The sequence below is a fragment of the Dioscorea cayenensis genome, chromosome 26 (genome assembly GCF_009730915.1).
Source record: "Dioscorea cayenensis subsp. rotundata cultivar TDr96_F1 chromosome 26, TDr96_F1_v2_PseudoChromosome.rev07_lg8_w22 25.fasta, whole genome shotgun sequence".
NCBI classification, from domain to species: domain Eukaryota; kingdom Viridiplantae; phylum Streptophyta; class Magnoliopsida; order Dioscoreales; family Dioscoreaceae; genus Dioscorea; species Dioscorea cayenensis.
Window position 1 is genome coordinate 25,603 of NC_052496.1, and position 17,891 is coordinate 43,493.

The 17,891-nt window shown below is 32.4% G+C and overlaps 2 protein-coding genes and 1 non-coding gene across 3 annotated transcripts; 1 reads left to right on the plus strand and 2 right to left on the minus strand.

Annotated features, from left to right (window-relative positions):
- The first annotated feature begins 6,174 nt into the window (after positions 1-6,174).
- Positions 6,175-8,974, plus strand: LOC120253110 (transcription factor MTB1-like). Its single transcript, XM_039261392.1, has 2 exons — positions 6,175-8,482; positions 8,585-8,974. The coding sequence occupies exon 1, from the start codon at positions 6,623-6,625 to the stop codon at positions 8,318-8,320; it is 1,698 nt and encodes a 565-aa protein (XP_039117326.1). The 5' UTR covers positions 6,175-6,622; the 3' UTR covers positions 8,321-8,482; positions 8,585-8,974.
- A 3,904-nt stretch (positions 8,975-12,878) lies between these two features.
- LOC120253040 (heme-binding protein 2-like) lies at positions 12,879-15,194 on the minus strand. Its single transcript, XM_039261286.1, has 2 exons — positions 14,948-15,194; positions 12,879-13,541 (listed from the first exon to the last, which is right to left on the minus strand). Exons 1-2 carry the CDS (start codon positions 15,142-15,144, stop codon positions 13,088-13,090), a joined length of 651 nt encoding a protein of 216 aa, XP_039117220.1. The 5' UTR covers positions 15,145-15,194; the 3' UTR covers positions 12,879-13,087.
- Positions 15,195-16,527: 1,333 nt separating this feature from the next.
- TRNAQ-CUG lies at positions 16,528-16,599 on the minus strand. The gene has a single exon. It is a non-coding gene; the product is annotated as a tRNA-Gln (tRNA).
- Positions 16,600-17,891: the final 1,292 nt, after the last annotated feature.

Below are 17,891 nucleotides of genomic sequence, written 5' to 3' on the forward strand. Positions count from 1 at the left end.
TCTGTAGCTCTTCTTCTTTACATTTAACCATGCTTAATGTAAAATGAAAATTTAAATAATGATAATAATTGACTTGAAAGCGAGATATTCTCTGTATATATATATATATATATTCAGACTAATTGATTTACATTTATATTAAATCTTAATTTTAAGGTTTTGTTTTGATCATTATAGCTAAAAAACCACATGAAAAATAAATTATATAATTTTTTTATAATAAAAGTGAATTAATAAACAAACAAGTTCAAATATAACCACGAGCGGTGATAAACTATCTTGACTATGAAAACAAATATCTATTTTTATTTAAATTAGTTTAAAATTTATAAAAAATAACTAAACAAAAAAGTTGTTAGAGGTGATATTTTATTTCTTGGGAGGTCAAGTTACAAATTTTATGTTTTTGTATTAGGATTTCTTATTTTTGTAATTTTTTTTAATATATCATTATAGTTTATTCACTTAATTTAATAAAAGATCGTTAGGAATGAGAAATGCATCAATGAATGTGAAATTAATATCCATAAAATTTAGAAATTATATTATATATGTATATATATATATATATATATATATATATATAATATGTATATATCCTTATCATTCATGTCACATCTTCCAAAATTGAATATGCCATTTAAAAGCAATTAAAAAGAGTATTCATCCACCAACAGGTACCTCCCAACTGCTACATTGAAATGAAATAATTTTATTTTATTATTATTATTATTATTATTTACTGTGAAAGCTTCTCTTTCAATTTTATTTTATTTTATTTTTTGTAAAAAAAAGATCATTTTTACCGCCTTTGAAATGAAATAATTGATATTTCATTCATTTCCTTCATTCGAAGGACAAGGCCTCCAATCTTATGCGTTTTATCTATATTTTTATAAATAAATAAATTTCTCAAGCAAAGACAATTACAAGTGGAAGACGACGGAGCCTTTCTTTTCTCTTTTTTGTAAATGGTGTCCAATCTTGGTATTTATTTTTTCAAAAATAAAAGTGAAGATTTCGTTTGGATTTTTTAATTTATTCATTTAATCAACAAAATCTATCAAAGAATTCGTGGAGCAAAAACTATCAATATATTGATAAAAAGTAAGCCAACGGCCTTTGGGTCAATTGACATGGGATCCCTTGCGTAAGATGTTCGTTTCGGGGAGGACCTGAAATCTCATAGCCTACGCAAGGTGAGGGCACGTGGGTCGGCGTTGAGCTTTGCTCCCCACACATGCACGTCCTTGGGTTCTGGTCTTGTTGCCTTTCTAAAAAAAATAAAAATAAAATAAAAATAAAAACATGATATATATACATATATACAATGATTACATGTGATAAAAAACATAGAAAAATACAACTAGGTAATGGAGGATCATAAACAATCTAGTACAATGAATGCAAGATAACAATATTAAAAAGAAAAAGAAAAAAAGAAAAAAAGCTCTAATAATACAATGGATGCAAAACAAATAAGAATAATAAAGGCAAAAGACACTGAATTCTTAAAAATAGGAACATCATTATTAGAAAATTAAACCAATTAATTTTTCTTGGAATCAGTTATCAGATAAGAAAGGAAATTTTAATTATTTTCAAACATAACAAGAAGCAATCTAGTACAAGTCACACGTTTTAATATATATGAATTGATTTCAAACTTAGCTACATGATTGACATATAACAGAAACAAAGTCTTATGTACATAGGTCATGCTTTATAAATTCTAGTTGAGATACTAAATCACATAAAAAATTAATTGAATTAATTAAAAAGTGCTTTGATTTTTCTTCATAGCTTTTTTGAGTATATTTTATAAGTTAAAAATAAAGTTATAAATTAACAAAAATATTGATTTTTTTTATTTTTTATTTTTAGATAAATAAAATGAAGAGAATAAAAAATAATTCCACTCTCTTATAAAATATTTCAATTAATTTTTTAATTAAAAATATAAATAAGAATGATTTATAACATATATAAACAACATAGTTTTCAAAGATGCATATAACAAATCACCAATTTGAAAAAAAAAAAAGACTAAGAAAAAATAATTATTATTACCGAGGAAGATTGGGAATTTGAATCCCTATCAATTGTGCACGGTGAATGATGTAAACAGTGAATTTACCCAATTTATCAAAAAAAAAAAATTACTAATTAGATTTACTAGATGGATTTCGAACTCATTGATCTCTATCCCTTGCACTTTAAGATTGTGATATTGATTTTCTCAAAAATAAATTAATTATGATTAATAAGCTATAAAATACATTGATTTTTTTTTTTTATAAGAAGTGAATAAATCATATTATTATTTACATTATTGACCCTGTGAAAGATAAGGTTTAAACATCCAATAAAACTCATGTGCTTTACTATTATGCTACACCAATATTGACATATTGAGTACACCTTATTTGGAACAAAAACATTGCTTTGGAAGCATTCAATTTTTTTCCTTCGTTGCCTAACTTTCTTTTATCTTGAAAATTTTCAACCATGAAGCTACCGTTTCTACATTATAAACTGTTTTGAAATTTTTTTTAATAATTTAATCAGACAACAAGAAACAACAGCCAATCTATGAATATATATATATATATATATAATAATAATAAATAATAATAATTATTATTATTGGTAAGTTGGAATTTGGAAAGCCGTGTGCGCTTGAATGATCTAGTGATTCAAAGTTTGTCCAATCTTGGAATCCATGCTCTCATTGTCACTTTCTCTCCTTCAACTTTTTCTTTCACGTTTTATTCCCCTTGTCTCCCTTCACTACCGTACAAACTCTACACCATTTTAATTTAAAAATTAATTTAATTTTAATTAAATTTATGCAAAAACTATTGTTCAAACAACACACTTATAAAATCCTAATTTGACAAATTACTCTTGCCCGAAATAAATAAATTATATTAAAATTGGTTAATTTAAATAAATTTCTGAAACACTTTTTATTTAGCATTTAAGGAATTATTTTAACAAACTCGTTTTAACTTTTTTTTTTTTTTTGAAAAGGTGGATAAACCACTACCATTAAATAAAAAGAAGGGAATTCTTAACTCGTCTTAACTCATTAACAATTCTTTCAAATTGTTTTTTAAAAAGATCGTCGGTAAACTACAAGTAAGATTGGAATCATTAATTTTTTAATATAAAAGAGAATGAAATTCTAACTTGGAAATTATTATACTATAGTACGGTCCAACTTTTGACCATCTCTTTTATTATCATTTTATATTTTACATTCAAATAAAAAAATATTTATATTTATTATTATTAAGATTGCACAATCAAAAGGAAAAAAGCTTCAAATCTTATTTCACGTGTTTATCATGTTTTGATTTTATATTTCATTTTTTTTCTTTTAGATTACATCCAAAAGATATATATACAAATAAAATTAGTTTTATATCACAATCAAAATAAATGAATTATAGTGTACTTAATTTCTACACATAAGATAATGATTTTTTTTTTTTTCAAAACATAGTTGAGCATTTGGGAGCATGCTGACTGATTTGTTCATATTATTAAATAAATAAATAAAAATAATATTAAAAGAGGATGTGATTCCGAATCTCAAAGCAAAGATGTAGTAAAGAAGCAGACCACGCGGATCACGTTGAGTGGTGAGATAGTGTGCAAAACGACATCACGGAACACACACACACTCTCTCACTCACGTTCTCTTTCCATCCTCGCTGTCGTCACGTGCCATCACAAGTTTCAGCTGACCCTCTTCCTCTTCCGCTTTACACGCCGTTAAATCCATTCCGTCAACCCCACGGACCACGTGACATTTGCCGTGCCGTACGTAGACACGTGTCGACTCATCAAAGCGTCGGCGTCGTAGAAGGGTTGATGGGCCTGCCGGGGCACTTCATCAGGCCCATTTTGATGCCTCGTTTTCAACGATTGATTGATGGATGATCAAGCCTTTGCCCGCTTAGCCGGCTCAGCCGGTATCTTCGAGCCGCTGCACCAGCTTTATCTCCTTTCACGTGAAAGGCGCGTGCTGATGTGCTTGTATATATATATATATATATATATAATTTTAAAAATGTTAAAAATATTTATTTATCTATTTATTTTAAATTGTTATTATAATATTAAATTTTAAAATTTACTAAATGGCTTTTTATTAATACATTTTTTGCGGAAGGTGTTTATTAATACAGTATTTATTAAGTTTGTGATTACACTTATATATCTGTGCAAAATTTTGATTTATTTAATCCCCATTCGTAAAAAAAATATATATTAAAATTTAATATAGGATGAAGCTCATGGTTGGGCAGAATAGTTTTGTTAGAAATTTAGTAATTTAAAAACATAGAGAAAATATAGGATTTTTTTATTTGTAAATTGTTATTGTGATATTAATGTTTTTCATTATAATAATGCAGGAGAACCTCAGAAAATCTGTGCCTTCCTTGATTATACCAAAATTAATTTAAATTTAATATTTGCTCTTTTTTTTTTTATGTTTGCATTGTACAAATATATTATTTTTAGGTTTCTACTGCACAAGCATATTTATTTTTGACTTAATAAGTTAGTTGTACTTCAATAATTAATTATGTGCTTTAACCTTTTATCAGTTTTGTGTACATTCATTCGGAACATTTACCTGTATGTAAATATATTAATTTATTATATATTAAACGGCAAAAGAAAAAATGCATGGTGAAACTAGACTTCGTGATTAATTAATGTTGATTAGGTTTTTTTCCTAATAAAATGGTTATGTTATTTAAATGTATTTTTTATAGCATCATATTATATTAGTTTATAGTACAACATTAAAATCTTAAAATGCCTTGTAAGATAATAATAATAATAATAATAATAATAATAATAATAATAATAATCACAAGCATCAATCACTTTTACTGATATTAAAGGGAATATTGTTAAGACATCAAATCTAAGATTAAGGTTTGTTTAGATGTGGCTATAATAACTTGAATTGCTTTTCATAACCAAACCCAATTGATTGCTTCCATAGCTTCTCCACCATAATAAATGGAATTGATTTTGACAAGACTTGATAAATTTAGCATATATATATATATATATATATATATATATATAAGTATTTTGCAAAAAAAAAATTAGGTATATAAATTAAATGGTAAAATTATCTTTTTAGTTCCTAAATAAATATAATTTCCGCTAATTTGATCACTCTATTATTTTTTTAGTCCTTTAAGTCCTTTTATTAATTGAAATTCAGAAATCCTAATCCCAACTACGTTTGATTTTTGTTTCTTTGATTAAGTGGTATTTTTATTTTTAAATATTATTAAAAAAAACGCAATGTTTTTTTTACTAAGATGAGTGGTTAAGTTACTAAGAAAGGCACAAGTGTGCACAAGCCTCAATGAAGCGAGTAAGAGTGGGGCTCACATATACATAAGCACGGACAACTACTGTTTACGCTCTCAAAAATATGCTTTCATTCATAATTCGAACTTTGATCATTTATGAAGGGTTCTAATAGAGATCTGATTACAAATAGAGCATTTGATCATTGATTAAAAAATAATAATAATAAAACTATAGATTATATACAATTTTTGACAAAAGATGGATCTGGATCCATGAAAGTTGATCCCCGATCCGGTTTTCTTTAAGCATATTTTTTAATTATTTTTTTAATAAATTTAAATAATATTAAAAATAAAAAATACCACAAAATAAAAAAAAAAACGAAAAATCAAATGTTCGTCACACCATGAAAGCTAGGATTTTCGAATTTAAAAAAAATAAAATTAAAAAAAATTAATAGAGGGATTAAAAGACGGCTAATTTTACATAAATTAAATATAAAATTAGATAATCCGATGAACCCCACACGGTGGCGTGAGGGAGCCAACCCAAATCCAGAACCTCGAGATCCAACCCAAAACTGTACAATTGTCGTACTATCCAAGCACCACAGCCCATCAACCCTGTCGACAGTGGCCGCCATCCACAACACGTATAAGTCTTTCTTTGCGAATCAAACTTGGCTCCCAAGTCACACACTCACACCTCAAAGTCCTCTCTCTCTCTCTCGATCGACCCAAACCAATCGGTCCACAATCCTACGGACCTTCGTTAATCATCAGCCACATATCTCTCGGCTCGGCTCGGCTCGGCTCGGCTCACTACTTCCTTTTTTTTATAAAACTCTCGTCATCTTCTCACGAGGAGGCCTCTCCCAACTTCCTATAGAACACACGCGTACAAATACCCAAAAAAAACCCTCCTCGCAGATCCTTCTCCTTCCCCCAATCCCTTCACTTCTTAGGGTTTCTTTCCCTTCACTCGTTTATCACCGTTGGATTTTAATCTAACGGCCAAGAAACAAAACACTCAAGCTCTGCCGGGCTTCCTTCTTTGTTTCTTTGAATTTCGAGAGTTCCGGTGTTTATATAGAGTTCGGAGCCGGTCACTCTTCGTCGTTCTCCGATGTGGGACTATTATTTTTTTCTTTTTAGGTTACAATGGGATCTTATAAATGGGAGCGGGATCTTTTGGGATCTTTGAATTTCTCTAGGGTTTGATTTGAGACTTCGTTCATCTTTGTTGTTATTCTTCTTCTTGTTTCATTTGAGCGATGAAGTCGGAGATGGCGTCGGTCGCCGGATTCTGGACCGACGACGACCGAGCCATGGCCGTCGCCGTCCTTGGCCCCCAAGCCTTTGACTACTTGACTGCCAGCCATGTCCCGCCTGATGGCCTCTTCACTGCTGTCGGCTCCGATGCTGACCTCCAGACGAAGCTTGTTGATCTTGTGGAGGGTTCGGCTGGCTGGACCTCGGCGATTTTCTGGCAGATCTCGCGTCCCCGCTCCGGTGGTGACCTTGTTCTTGGTTGGGGCGATGGGTACTGTCGCGAGGCGGATGATGACGCTGCGGGAGCGAACGATGATGGGTTGCAGCGGATGCGGAAGCGGGTGCTGCAGCGGCTGCATGCTGCTTTTGGCGGGGGTGCCACCGACGATGAGAACTACGCGCTCCGGCTCGATCGTGTCACTGATGCCGAGATGTTCTTTCTGGCGTCCATGTACTTCTCGTTTCCTCGCGGGGATGGCGCGCCTGGTCGGGCGTTTTTGTCTGGGAAGCATGTGTGGATCTTGGACCCCTCTGATTACTGCGTCCGTGCGTCGCTTGCCAGGTCTGCGGGGTTCCGGACCATCGTTTTGGTGCCCTTTGAGACTGGGGTTCTCGAGCTGGGATCGGTCAAGGTGATTCGAGAGAGTTTGGAAGGGTTGCAGGCGATTAGATCTGTGTTCACGCCTGTGATGAATGAGAGGAAGGATGAGAGTACTGTTTTATCTCCTCATATTGGTTTGGCCAGGATTTTTGGGAAGGATTTGAACATTGGGAGGCCTCCGGCTGCAGCGCCAGCAGCTGCTAAGGTGGATGAGAGGCCGTCATGGGAGATTTCTCAAGCGAGCAATGGCCCGATGTTGAATGGTGGTAGAAAGGGGTTGCAACAAGCTATGAATTGGAATCATCCACAAAGGTTTAGTAATGGTGTGGTTGTCATGGGGAACGAAATGGATTCCTCTAATAGGGCTGCTGGAGTTTTGGGTCATCACCATAGCAATGGGGCCAGTCAGTTTCCGGCACAGAAGCAGCAGACTCCTCAGCAATTGCCCAGGCAGATTGACTTCAGTGGTGGCGCGAGCTCAAGGATGGGTTTTTCAATTGCCAGAATGGGAGCCATGGAGTCTGAGAATTCAGATGGAAAGGCATTATGCAAGGAAGAGAGGCCTGTTGTGATTGAGGAACAGAGGCCGAGGAAGAGAGGGCGAAAGCCTGCCAATGGTCGGGAGGAACCACTAAACCATGTAGAAGCGGAGCGGCAAAGAAGGGAGAAGCTCAACCAAAGGTTCTATGCGTTGCGAGCTGTTGTGCCAAACATCTCAAAGATGGATAAGGCATCATTGCTCGGGGATGCCATCTCATACATAACTGAACTGCAGAAGAAAGTCAAGGAAATGGAATCAGAAAGAGTGCATTTTTCCGACCCTTCCATGCTGGAGCACAGAAGGCTGGTGCAGTGCCCGGACATTGATGTTGAAGCACTGCAGGATGAGGTGGTGGTCCGCGTGAGCTGTCCTCTGAACTCACATCCAATCTCTAAGGTCATTCAAGCATTCAATGAGTCACAGATCAACGTGACTGATTCAAAGATCTTGGTTGGTAATGACTCAGTGTTGCACACCTTCGCAGTGAAATCACCAGGCTCTGAGCAGCTCACAAGAGAGAAATTGATTGCCGCTATATCTCACGAAATGAATTCATAATGTGTATTTTGTATTGCAGATTAGATTGAAGTAGATGAAGAAGTAGATCACGGTTATGTAGATTGAAATCCTAGTAGAAGCAATTGTTAAACCTGTTGTTTATTATACTCATAGAATTTCATGAGGACTATAGGCTCTGACATTAGCAACCATGACTGATCTGTGAGTTCTCTCACTCTGCTCTGATTGATGTCATTGAGGCTGTGTTCTTTGTTTATCAATTTACTAATTTTATTCTTTTTGTCACCTTTTGCCACATTACAGGAATATATTAACTTGGGGGCACTATTTTTATCCTCTTGCTTTCGTCAAGCTATAACTTCTTCAAGTTGTTGGAGGTCATGATCCATTAGTTATTTGGTGTGAAGCATATATGCTTGAGAGTTGAGTCCTTCTATTGTGTTTGTTGTATTCGTCAAGAAGCGTTCACCTGTTTTTACAAGGTAATTCTTCCTGTCACTAGATGCATGAAAAAACATACTATGATCACAAATTAAATGTATTGCTATAGATGTTGTTCAAAGTTCTTTTCTTGATTGAGTGTACATGAATTTTATGGTTTATATAAAATTCCTCTGTGTACCTTAATTTTGTCAACCAGTCTTTTGTAACCAAACAAGCTTATGTTGAATGAAAAGTTATACTATTTCGTCATTCATTGTCTCATTTCGTTATGATAGTGGCTTATGTCAGCAGCTATAGAACTCCACTAATAAATTGAAGATCATCAATTCTAATTCGAGTTCCCACTGGCACAATATGTCTCTTTACACACATGTTTAGCATGTTTGTTGCTAAAGTTTTGATTTTTGACATAAATGTTGAGTATGCGAGCTTCTTACCATGTTCCTCCCCTGGATTGAGGTATCAGTCTCTCTCAGAAAGTGTCATTCAAAAAGGTTGTCTGGAACTCAAGACTATTATCAAAGTAAAGATCATGCATACTATTCTGACTAACATAATGCCCTCTTTACATGCATGTTTGGAATGTTAGTAAAGCTTTGCTTCTGGACATCATGTTGAGTGTGTGAACTTCTTGCCATGTTCCTCAACTGAACTAAGAAGTTAAGTCTCTGAAAGAGTGGATACAAAAAGTTTGTTTGGAGCTTTCTGCTGATTGATCTGTTATTATCCATGTTGAAAATGATTTTGAGTAAAGAAAGCTTTATCCTTTGAAACTGGAAGATGCCTCCAATTGGTATGGCCACACCAACCATGTGCTTGTTACTTAAATAAGTCCAGACATGTGCACTTGTTGCTATTGAAGAAAATCCATATGAACTTTACCAATTCTTTCTACATGTGGTATCTATTCATATACCTCATCCACTGCAAAAATGTGCTTCTTTGATCTCAACAACCATCAGTTATTGAAGAAGCCCACCTACTGCTGTTTTTTTCCAGTTTGAGAAACACATGAGCGAAGGAGGTAAATATTCTATAGCTTATTCAATATTATTATTGTTTTAGCAATGGAGTGGTGTTTATTTTAATTTAATTTTATTCTTCTTCTAACTGTCTGTAGTTTGCTTGTGTGATGTGTTAGTGAACTTATTCTTCTCTCTTTCTTTCTTTCTTTCTTTCTTGTGATTCTCTCTACATCCAATTGTTATAAACCCTAGTAAGGTTGTTGTTGTCTAGGCTCACATGTGCCTACAGGTGCTTCTTGAATCTTCAGTTACTTTATGAACATTAAAATCTATCTGTAATAGTACTGAGGTATCTGTTACTTGAATCAGTGATTGAGATGGAAATTTGTTTTTATGCCGTGCCTGTGACATCTGATTTGAAATTATGTGAAAACATGACTTTTTTTTTTTTGTGTGCAAAAAACAATTAATCTTGTTTGATTTTTGTTGGTCTTTATTGTGTTTGCAATTGAAAATTGAGCATATTTAGGTTGGCTTGGAAAATGAAATTAGGTCTGACAAGTGGGAAAATTGTCATGCTGAACAAGTGGTCAAATGGTTTCAAGTAGATATGTGGTTCATACTTATTTTTTATTTATTTATTTATTTATTTATTATGTAATCAATCAATCAATCAAGATCTAAAGAATTTGAAAAACCATAACATATGTGAATGAATATATCAGAATACCATTTTAGACATTTTTAAGGAAAGTCACTAGTCTCCCACCTATTGTTTCTGTCACTTGATCATTTATTCTATATTTTTTATTCTCATAATATATATATATATATATATATTAAAAAGTGCTTATTTCGTAATGCACACATATTCAATGGTTGTGCTGTTTAAAAAGACATAATCAGTCAACCATTAAAATTATATATCAATATATATATATATATATGAAGCAAATACTCACTTTATACTCACGTGAACTAATAAATAATTTTTCATTTTATTTCGAACATGTATATAAATATTTTTTTAAACAATTTTTTTTAAAAAAAATAAATAAATCACAAATGCATTATTAATAATGGGAAACAAAAATAATAGGGCAAAAATTGCACAATAAAAAAGACAAAAGTATTCTGGTCACGAGAAGTGAAGCATGGATTAAAAGATTTTTTTAAACAAATTATGCACTAACTAGCATTTTTTAAAAAAAAGAAAAAAAAAAAAACTAAAATGAAAAAGATAAGATGAGCATGATTGAGAGCATGCGTGGGTTCTGCGAGACGGCATCGAGATGAAAGCGATGTATATATAAATATCGATCACGTGAAATCAACCGTAGTATATTGCCACGTAGCGAGCGTATGTTACATGATAGCATTAATTTGTTCTTGCGGAACAATAGAACCCGACAACATACACCCGTCCGGTCACCTTCCGGCGGGCCCACGCGTACAATTCCGGGACCCAAAAAATTCTTGACCATTTTGGCATCTCATGACTTTTGCTCTTTGGTCGGTGTGAATTTATTTGATCAATAAATTCCTGAATTTTTTTGGAAAAATATTTTTTTTCTAATTAAGTATTAAAATAATTATATAGCTACGTTAGAGAATTCACTCGTTACTCTCAAGTGTAGTCTTGATTTTATAGTATCACATGGAGTTGATGTGGTGAGTTTTGATAAAACCATTTCCATTTATGTGCAAAGTAAACTCAGCTTTTAAAATCGCTCTTTATTCTTATATAATGTATTCTCAGTTGCGATTTTTTTTGTTTTAAGATCACTTTTATTTAAAAAAAAAAAAAGTAAAGTCAGGATTTTTAAAATTGCTTTTTATTCTTACCCAATGTACTATTTATTGTTTTTTCTTTTTATTTCATCAATCTCATTGTTTTACTTGATTTTTTCCCACGCCTAGTGAATATTATTATTTTATTTTATTTTTTCTTTGTCAAGTCATTTTGTAGTTGTGTCAGTCTTTAATTTATCTATTTAAAAAAAAACTCAATTTTTTAGTAGTTATTTAATTAGTTAAATTTAATTGATCAATGAAAACAATTATACTTGCAAGAATATGGCTGTTGGTAAATTTAAAAATCATTGCATTAAAAAAAATGTTGAAATTCTAGCAATTATATTTTCGTCTCTCGGCTAAAAATCCAGAATAAGCTTGAGCTAAGCCAAGCTGAACTAGGTTTGGCTTGACAAAACACCCACTTGTTTCTATCTATAGTTTATTGATAAATGTCACCATCTAACAAGTGATAGAATTATTATGAACGCAATAGAATAAATTTATATATATATATATATATCTTATATGGTTTTAAAATGAAAACTCCAATGATAAGGCATTCCCATGGTGGTAAGAGAATGGCCTATGCGGCTATCAGGTGATCTCAAGTTTTGGATAAAGGCCAAGTAGGTCCATAGTTTCTTCTAGCCATTAATTAATTTGTTTATAATTATTTTTTAATGTCATTTAGGTGCATTGAATTGCATGCAATGATCGCACAAAAATAATGTATGATTTGTCAATTATCTCTGTTGAGTCACTGCTTCATCTCATTCTCAAAACTTTAAAATAAAAATAAAGATTTCCCACAATGATTAATTGTGTAGGGTGCCATTTATTCTAATTTGCTTGATTGTGTATGGACAGGATTAGAACCAAATGTGTTATTCTCAAAATTGACTTCTAATGCTAATTGATAAAATTAAGATAGTTATTATTGCAGATTAGATTAATTGTAATAATAAATGATATAATTCCTCTCTTTGTTTGTGGCTCAATATTTTAATATTAACATTTTCTCAATCCCGTAGCGTTGCTTGCGTGTGATTTATTATTTGTTCTTCGTACCATATGAAATGGTTTTTTATTTTATTTTATTTTATTTTTGTGAGTTGATAATCACTATCTAGAAATGGTGTGGTATTATCATATAAATGCCAATTTATTTGAAAAAAAATTAAGAAAATCTTTTTTTTTTAATTTATGAAATTGATTTAAATAAAACTCAAATGATTCAAAGGGTTAAACTAACAAAATTGAAAGAACACTCTCTTAATCTCCATCACAGTTTCTAATGGTGGATAATAAATTAAAAAAAAAAATAAAAAAAAACATCACTTCTTTACAATATATATATATATATATATGAAGAAAGGAAGAACAAACGGTCATTAGGCATATCACACTTGAATCCAGGGCATTAAATAGACACATTAATGAAGAACTCTTCTGAGCTCTGCCACAGTTGCAACATAAGCATTTACCAGCTTCATCCTAAATACAGACCAAAGTATACATAAAGGCAATATTTACATGACAACAACACCAATTCTGTGTATTTCACAGTGCATATATGCATATAAACAAGAAGGCTAATCTTTTATAACACATCAACCAAACTGGATTCACAACCTTTGACCTTTGATCCATCAAGATCCACCCAAACTTCATTAACACGGCCGATAAGACGGAACGGAGAGTTATACTGAGCAATTGAGTAAGCATTTGTGCCATCTAAATTTGTGGCATCAGCCCAGGGAGAGCGGCGCAAACTAAGAGCTAGCTTCTCTGCTTCTTTGACAATGTTGTCGTCTCGAGCAAAGCCAGAAAATTTCCTCACTGCAATGCATTGGGGTGCCCATTCGGCCAAATGGATGTTCAACTCCGGCAGGGGAACGGGAGGGGAGGATTGGAATTTCGTTGGCAAGTAAAAACGGACAAAGTAGGCGGAGGAGTGAAGGGGGCCTGCATCTGGTACAAGGCTTGTCAAGACTGGGGTGGTCATTCTGATTCTTGAAGAATTCAGGTTAGCTCCCTGAATGTACTGAAACAATCTGAAACAAAGGAACCAATCCAATAATAGACAAATAAATTTCTATATTAAAACAGATGGTAAAAGACAAATAGCAAATGAGGTTATCTGATGAGTTCAATAAAAAATCCTAGAGAGGTGAGAACTGCGTATAAATGCAAACCGAGAGGTTGCCAATACTTGAAAATAAATATAACCAAGAACAACATACATCCACAGTCACTTGTTCATCCTTGTGGTGACAGATTGCCTTGGATATGCAATATTTATATTTCCATCAGTACATTTCCTTAAACAACTACATAGACAGAAGACTGAGTTCCTTACATCTCTACTTCCACTATTAATAGAACTCCGAATATGGTGGAATATTTGGTCTCATTTGGCTATCACTACTAAATTTAGAAAGTTATAAGGAGGCAAAGGAATCTGTACTACAGTCAAAAGTCCAACTAGCTGCTACTAATTATAAGAACAGATATGAATTTTGTGGTTGGCCACTATAGGTTAAATAGTTCATTTCTCTACCAAGATGTCTCTGTTAGTTTTGGGATATCTTATGAGCATATGTAGATTGACATTTTTCATCAAAACAGGTTAAAAATGCATTCAATTAATCAAGAGGAAGGATGCTCACCACTTATATGCACACAAAGAGTCCATCTCATAGCCGATGTGGGACTAAAGGGGTTAGTTCATTTACAATCATTACACAACACCACAGCTTTGTGGTCTCAAAACAGTACAGAAAAAGAGCAATAAACACTGAGTTTATATAGATGAATTAAAAAATAAAATATCTCATATGTGCCAATGGGGGCAATGGGCATCAGCAAAAGGAGGTAGATGGACAATGGCAACAAATTTAAACAACCAGTTGTCAGTCTAAGGATGATTTTTCAATAATCAAATTGGATTGAATCGGATCACGCACACACACACACACACCAAATCCACTTTGTATTCATAAACAAACACTAAAAAAAAGTTCATAATTTGTAGTTGAAAACATTGTCAAATGTTGGTCATGTTTTTACTAATAATGCATTCATTTAAGAAATCATTCATACAGAACTTCAAATATATACACAAAAGTTCCTACAAAATTCATGTTTAACACCATCTAAACCGCAATTTAAAGCCCTAATTGCACGAAAAGTCAACGACAAGGAAACGATCACGGATCACTCACACAATATTTCAACTATATAAATTAACAACCCCAATAAACTTCACACACAACATTGTCTACATTGAAATCCAAATTCTATACCCTAATTGCGAAAAAAAAGTCAATGATAACCATTCCATCAAATTAGCACCAGAATCACCAGAATCAACTAGTAAATTCTCACATTCAATACATCGCAAAGATCAATCCAGCTTGAATTCCCAAAAAACAAACAGAAAGTCATGAGATGGAGTTACCGATGAAATCCGAGCTTGGTGGCCTTATTGAAGGAAATCTCATCGGAGGGGGCTGACATCCAAGCTGATCCCCGATAGAGCCTGATCTCGAAATCGGATTCAGAGTGGACGACGGTGTACTGCGGGGATTCGATCCCGCAAGCGCTGGCGACGAACGATGAGAGAACGAGGAGGAGGAACGGCACGACGGTGTTCATCTCTCTCTCTCTCTGGGTCGTCTTCTTTCGAAGAACACAACGACATTTTCCCGCAAGCCTGATTAAGTGGGGACAGGGCCGCACTCACGTGGGCGCTGGAATCACCCGTATATAATCACTATTTACAACTCCCAGAAATGTGCCATCAGCCAAGAATCGAACTCTCATTATTTGGTGAGAGCTCTATCGGCGACCCGTGTATTAATAGACCCGAACATCGTTGGCCGTTTTCCCGGAATATTGAGCTCCTTTGTTTGTTGCTTGGGATTTTATAATGAATATTTCAATTTGAGGAAATTTTAAAAATTGGATATAAATAAATAATAATAATAATAATAATTAAAAAGAAGGAATAAGGAGATATAATTTCCATGCCAAAATGCCTCTTACAACGTTGATAGAAGATTTTTTTTTTAAAAAAAAAAAAATTGGATAAACTAATGATTTATTACAAAATGAGAAAGCTAAGTACAATGAGCGAAAAAAATAGCAAAATAAAGTGAGTCACGAAACTAAAGTAGACACCATAAAAAGGAGGATGCATAAATGAATTAAGACAAACTAAAGAGAATACATAATTCTTTGTGTTGGATATTCATTTCACGAAGTACTTGAAATCAAACTTTAAACATATTTTAGATGAGGGCACATTACAAACTTTTTTTTAAAAAAAAAATGAATAAACTATACTATTAAAAATAAAAAATTAAATAGATGAAAAGACCTGCACATGCAAAATAATACAAAAAGACCAAGAAAATAGAGGAGAGATGGATCAAAAAGACAACATAAAAACTCTAGGAAGATAGCACGAGGGTGGGGATGCTCGGAGGAGTGATTTTTGCATTTTGTCAAAAATAAAAATAAAATTTACATATTCTTTTATAGGCTTAAAATCTATTATCCCTCCCAAATTTGATGTTATTGTTTTTATTTTGATTAAGTTATTAATGTAATTGTTTAAAAACAGTATGAATGTTGAATTTATTTTAAGTTATAGTAGATAAAGAGTAAAATTGAAGAAATTTGTACAATTAGAAAGATTATTTTAAGAGAAAAAACGTTGGATTTTATGAAAAATAGGAAGTTATTAATTGGAACACCAAGTGACAATTATTTAAAAAAAAAAAATGGTGAGCTGAATCTCAAATTTGTTCTTCTCTGATTTTAGAAGCTTTTGTAATATGTCTTTTATTGGGAATATCTTTAATGGACAAAAGAAAGTGGAAAAGTTGTTGGTGGTGCATGATAAAGAGGAAATTGATGAAGAGAATATATAGGCAATGGGATTAGAAGCGACAAAATAGAGAATGATAAAGGGGAAATATAAATTTATTTTAAATTGGAATTTGGAAAAATAAATTTAAAAAAAAGGAAAAATAAAGGTTCCACCGAGATTTGAACTCGGGTTACTGGATTCAGAGTCCAATGTCCTGACCACTAGACCATGGAACCAACTGCGCTCTGGCAAACTTTTTAAAGTACAAGGATAGAAAATATTATAGCTCTTATCTACTTAACAATTAACACAAATCTTATGTTATCAGTTAAAAGAAAATTTAAAAAAAATAAAATTTGATCAGGATTATGGAAGGCACCCATGGTAAAATCTATATTTGATAGCCTATGAGAACCTCCATAGGCACCAACAAGAAATCCTTGACTTTTTAGTAGTAAATTTGTTGTTTTTATCATTGGCAATCATGTTAATCTTGATGAACAAATGAAATGTGCTTGAGTGGATTGCCATTTTCATCCGACAAATATATCAATATCATGTCATAGTCCTTCATACATTCTTACTATGTACGGTTTAACTTATAAAAATATATGATAAAAACGATGGCATAATAATGACATTATCTTCCTTTGGTGTACCCTTTTTTAACAAGTTACGCATTTTGGATCTACATGCTCAAAAATACGAGTGGAGAATCTTCCTTTGTCCTTACACCTCACATGTCTTTGTATATATATATATATACATACATTAAAAAAATATATATATATATATATGACTATGGAACTACCCTCATGTTGAAAAGTATGAGACAAAATGAATAAGAGAGACATAGAAGGTCAGAATAGTAACAGATATACTCCCTCTCCGAGCAAGTGGTTGAGTTTCTTTTAGTTATTATAGTTTCCAGTATAAGTTTAGTAGAAATAATATTCAATAGTTGTAATTGATTAGATTACTAATTTACTATACAAATATAATCAAGTGGTTCGGATCAAAATACTATATATCTTATTTTTAATATGTTATTATTAAAAAATTTTCATAACATGATACACGTGTTTAGGATTTCCATCCAACAATTGAGGATCATCAATCATAGAATTTGAATATATAAATGCATATAGATAATGCACACTCATATATATATATATATATAAAGATAATATTTTTTTTTAAATATTATTGGTGACCCGGTTACATTAACACATTTTATTTTTATTTCAACCGTATATTAAAAAAAAAAATGAAAACGTTAAACCTCCTATTCAGCCAATGCGGCCATAGCTCTTATGATAATTTTTTTTGGATTAATATTATTTCTTTACATATTATATCACTGAAATTACCAGAATACCAATAAAAATTAAAGTTCATAAACCTTAAAAATTTTCAAAGGTAAAAGTGACTAACATAGATTAATACATACAGTGTGATGATGCGCCACGGAGACTTGGAAATATTGGCCATGAGAGTCTCGCATACACTTTCCAGCTCGCATCCATCT

Coding starts and splice junctions, on each gene's coding strand:
- LOC120253040 (XM_039261286.1), bottom strand. CDS start 15,144: ATGAACACCGTCGTGCCGTTCCTCCTCCTCGTTCTCTCATCGTTCGTC. Junction 13,542..14,947: donor ACCAAGCTCGGATTTCATCG/GTAACTCCATCT, acceptor CCTTTGTTTCAG/ATTGTTTCAGTACATTCAGG.
- LOC120253110 (XM_039261392.1), top strand. CDS start 6,623: ATGAAGTCGGAGATGGCGTCGGTCGCCGGATTCTGGACCGACGACGAC.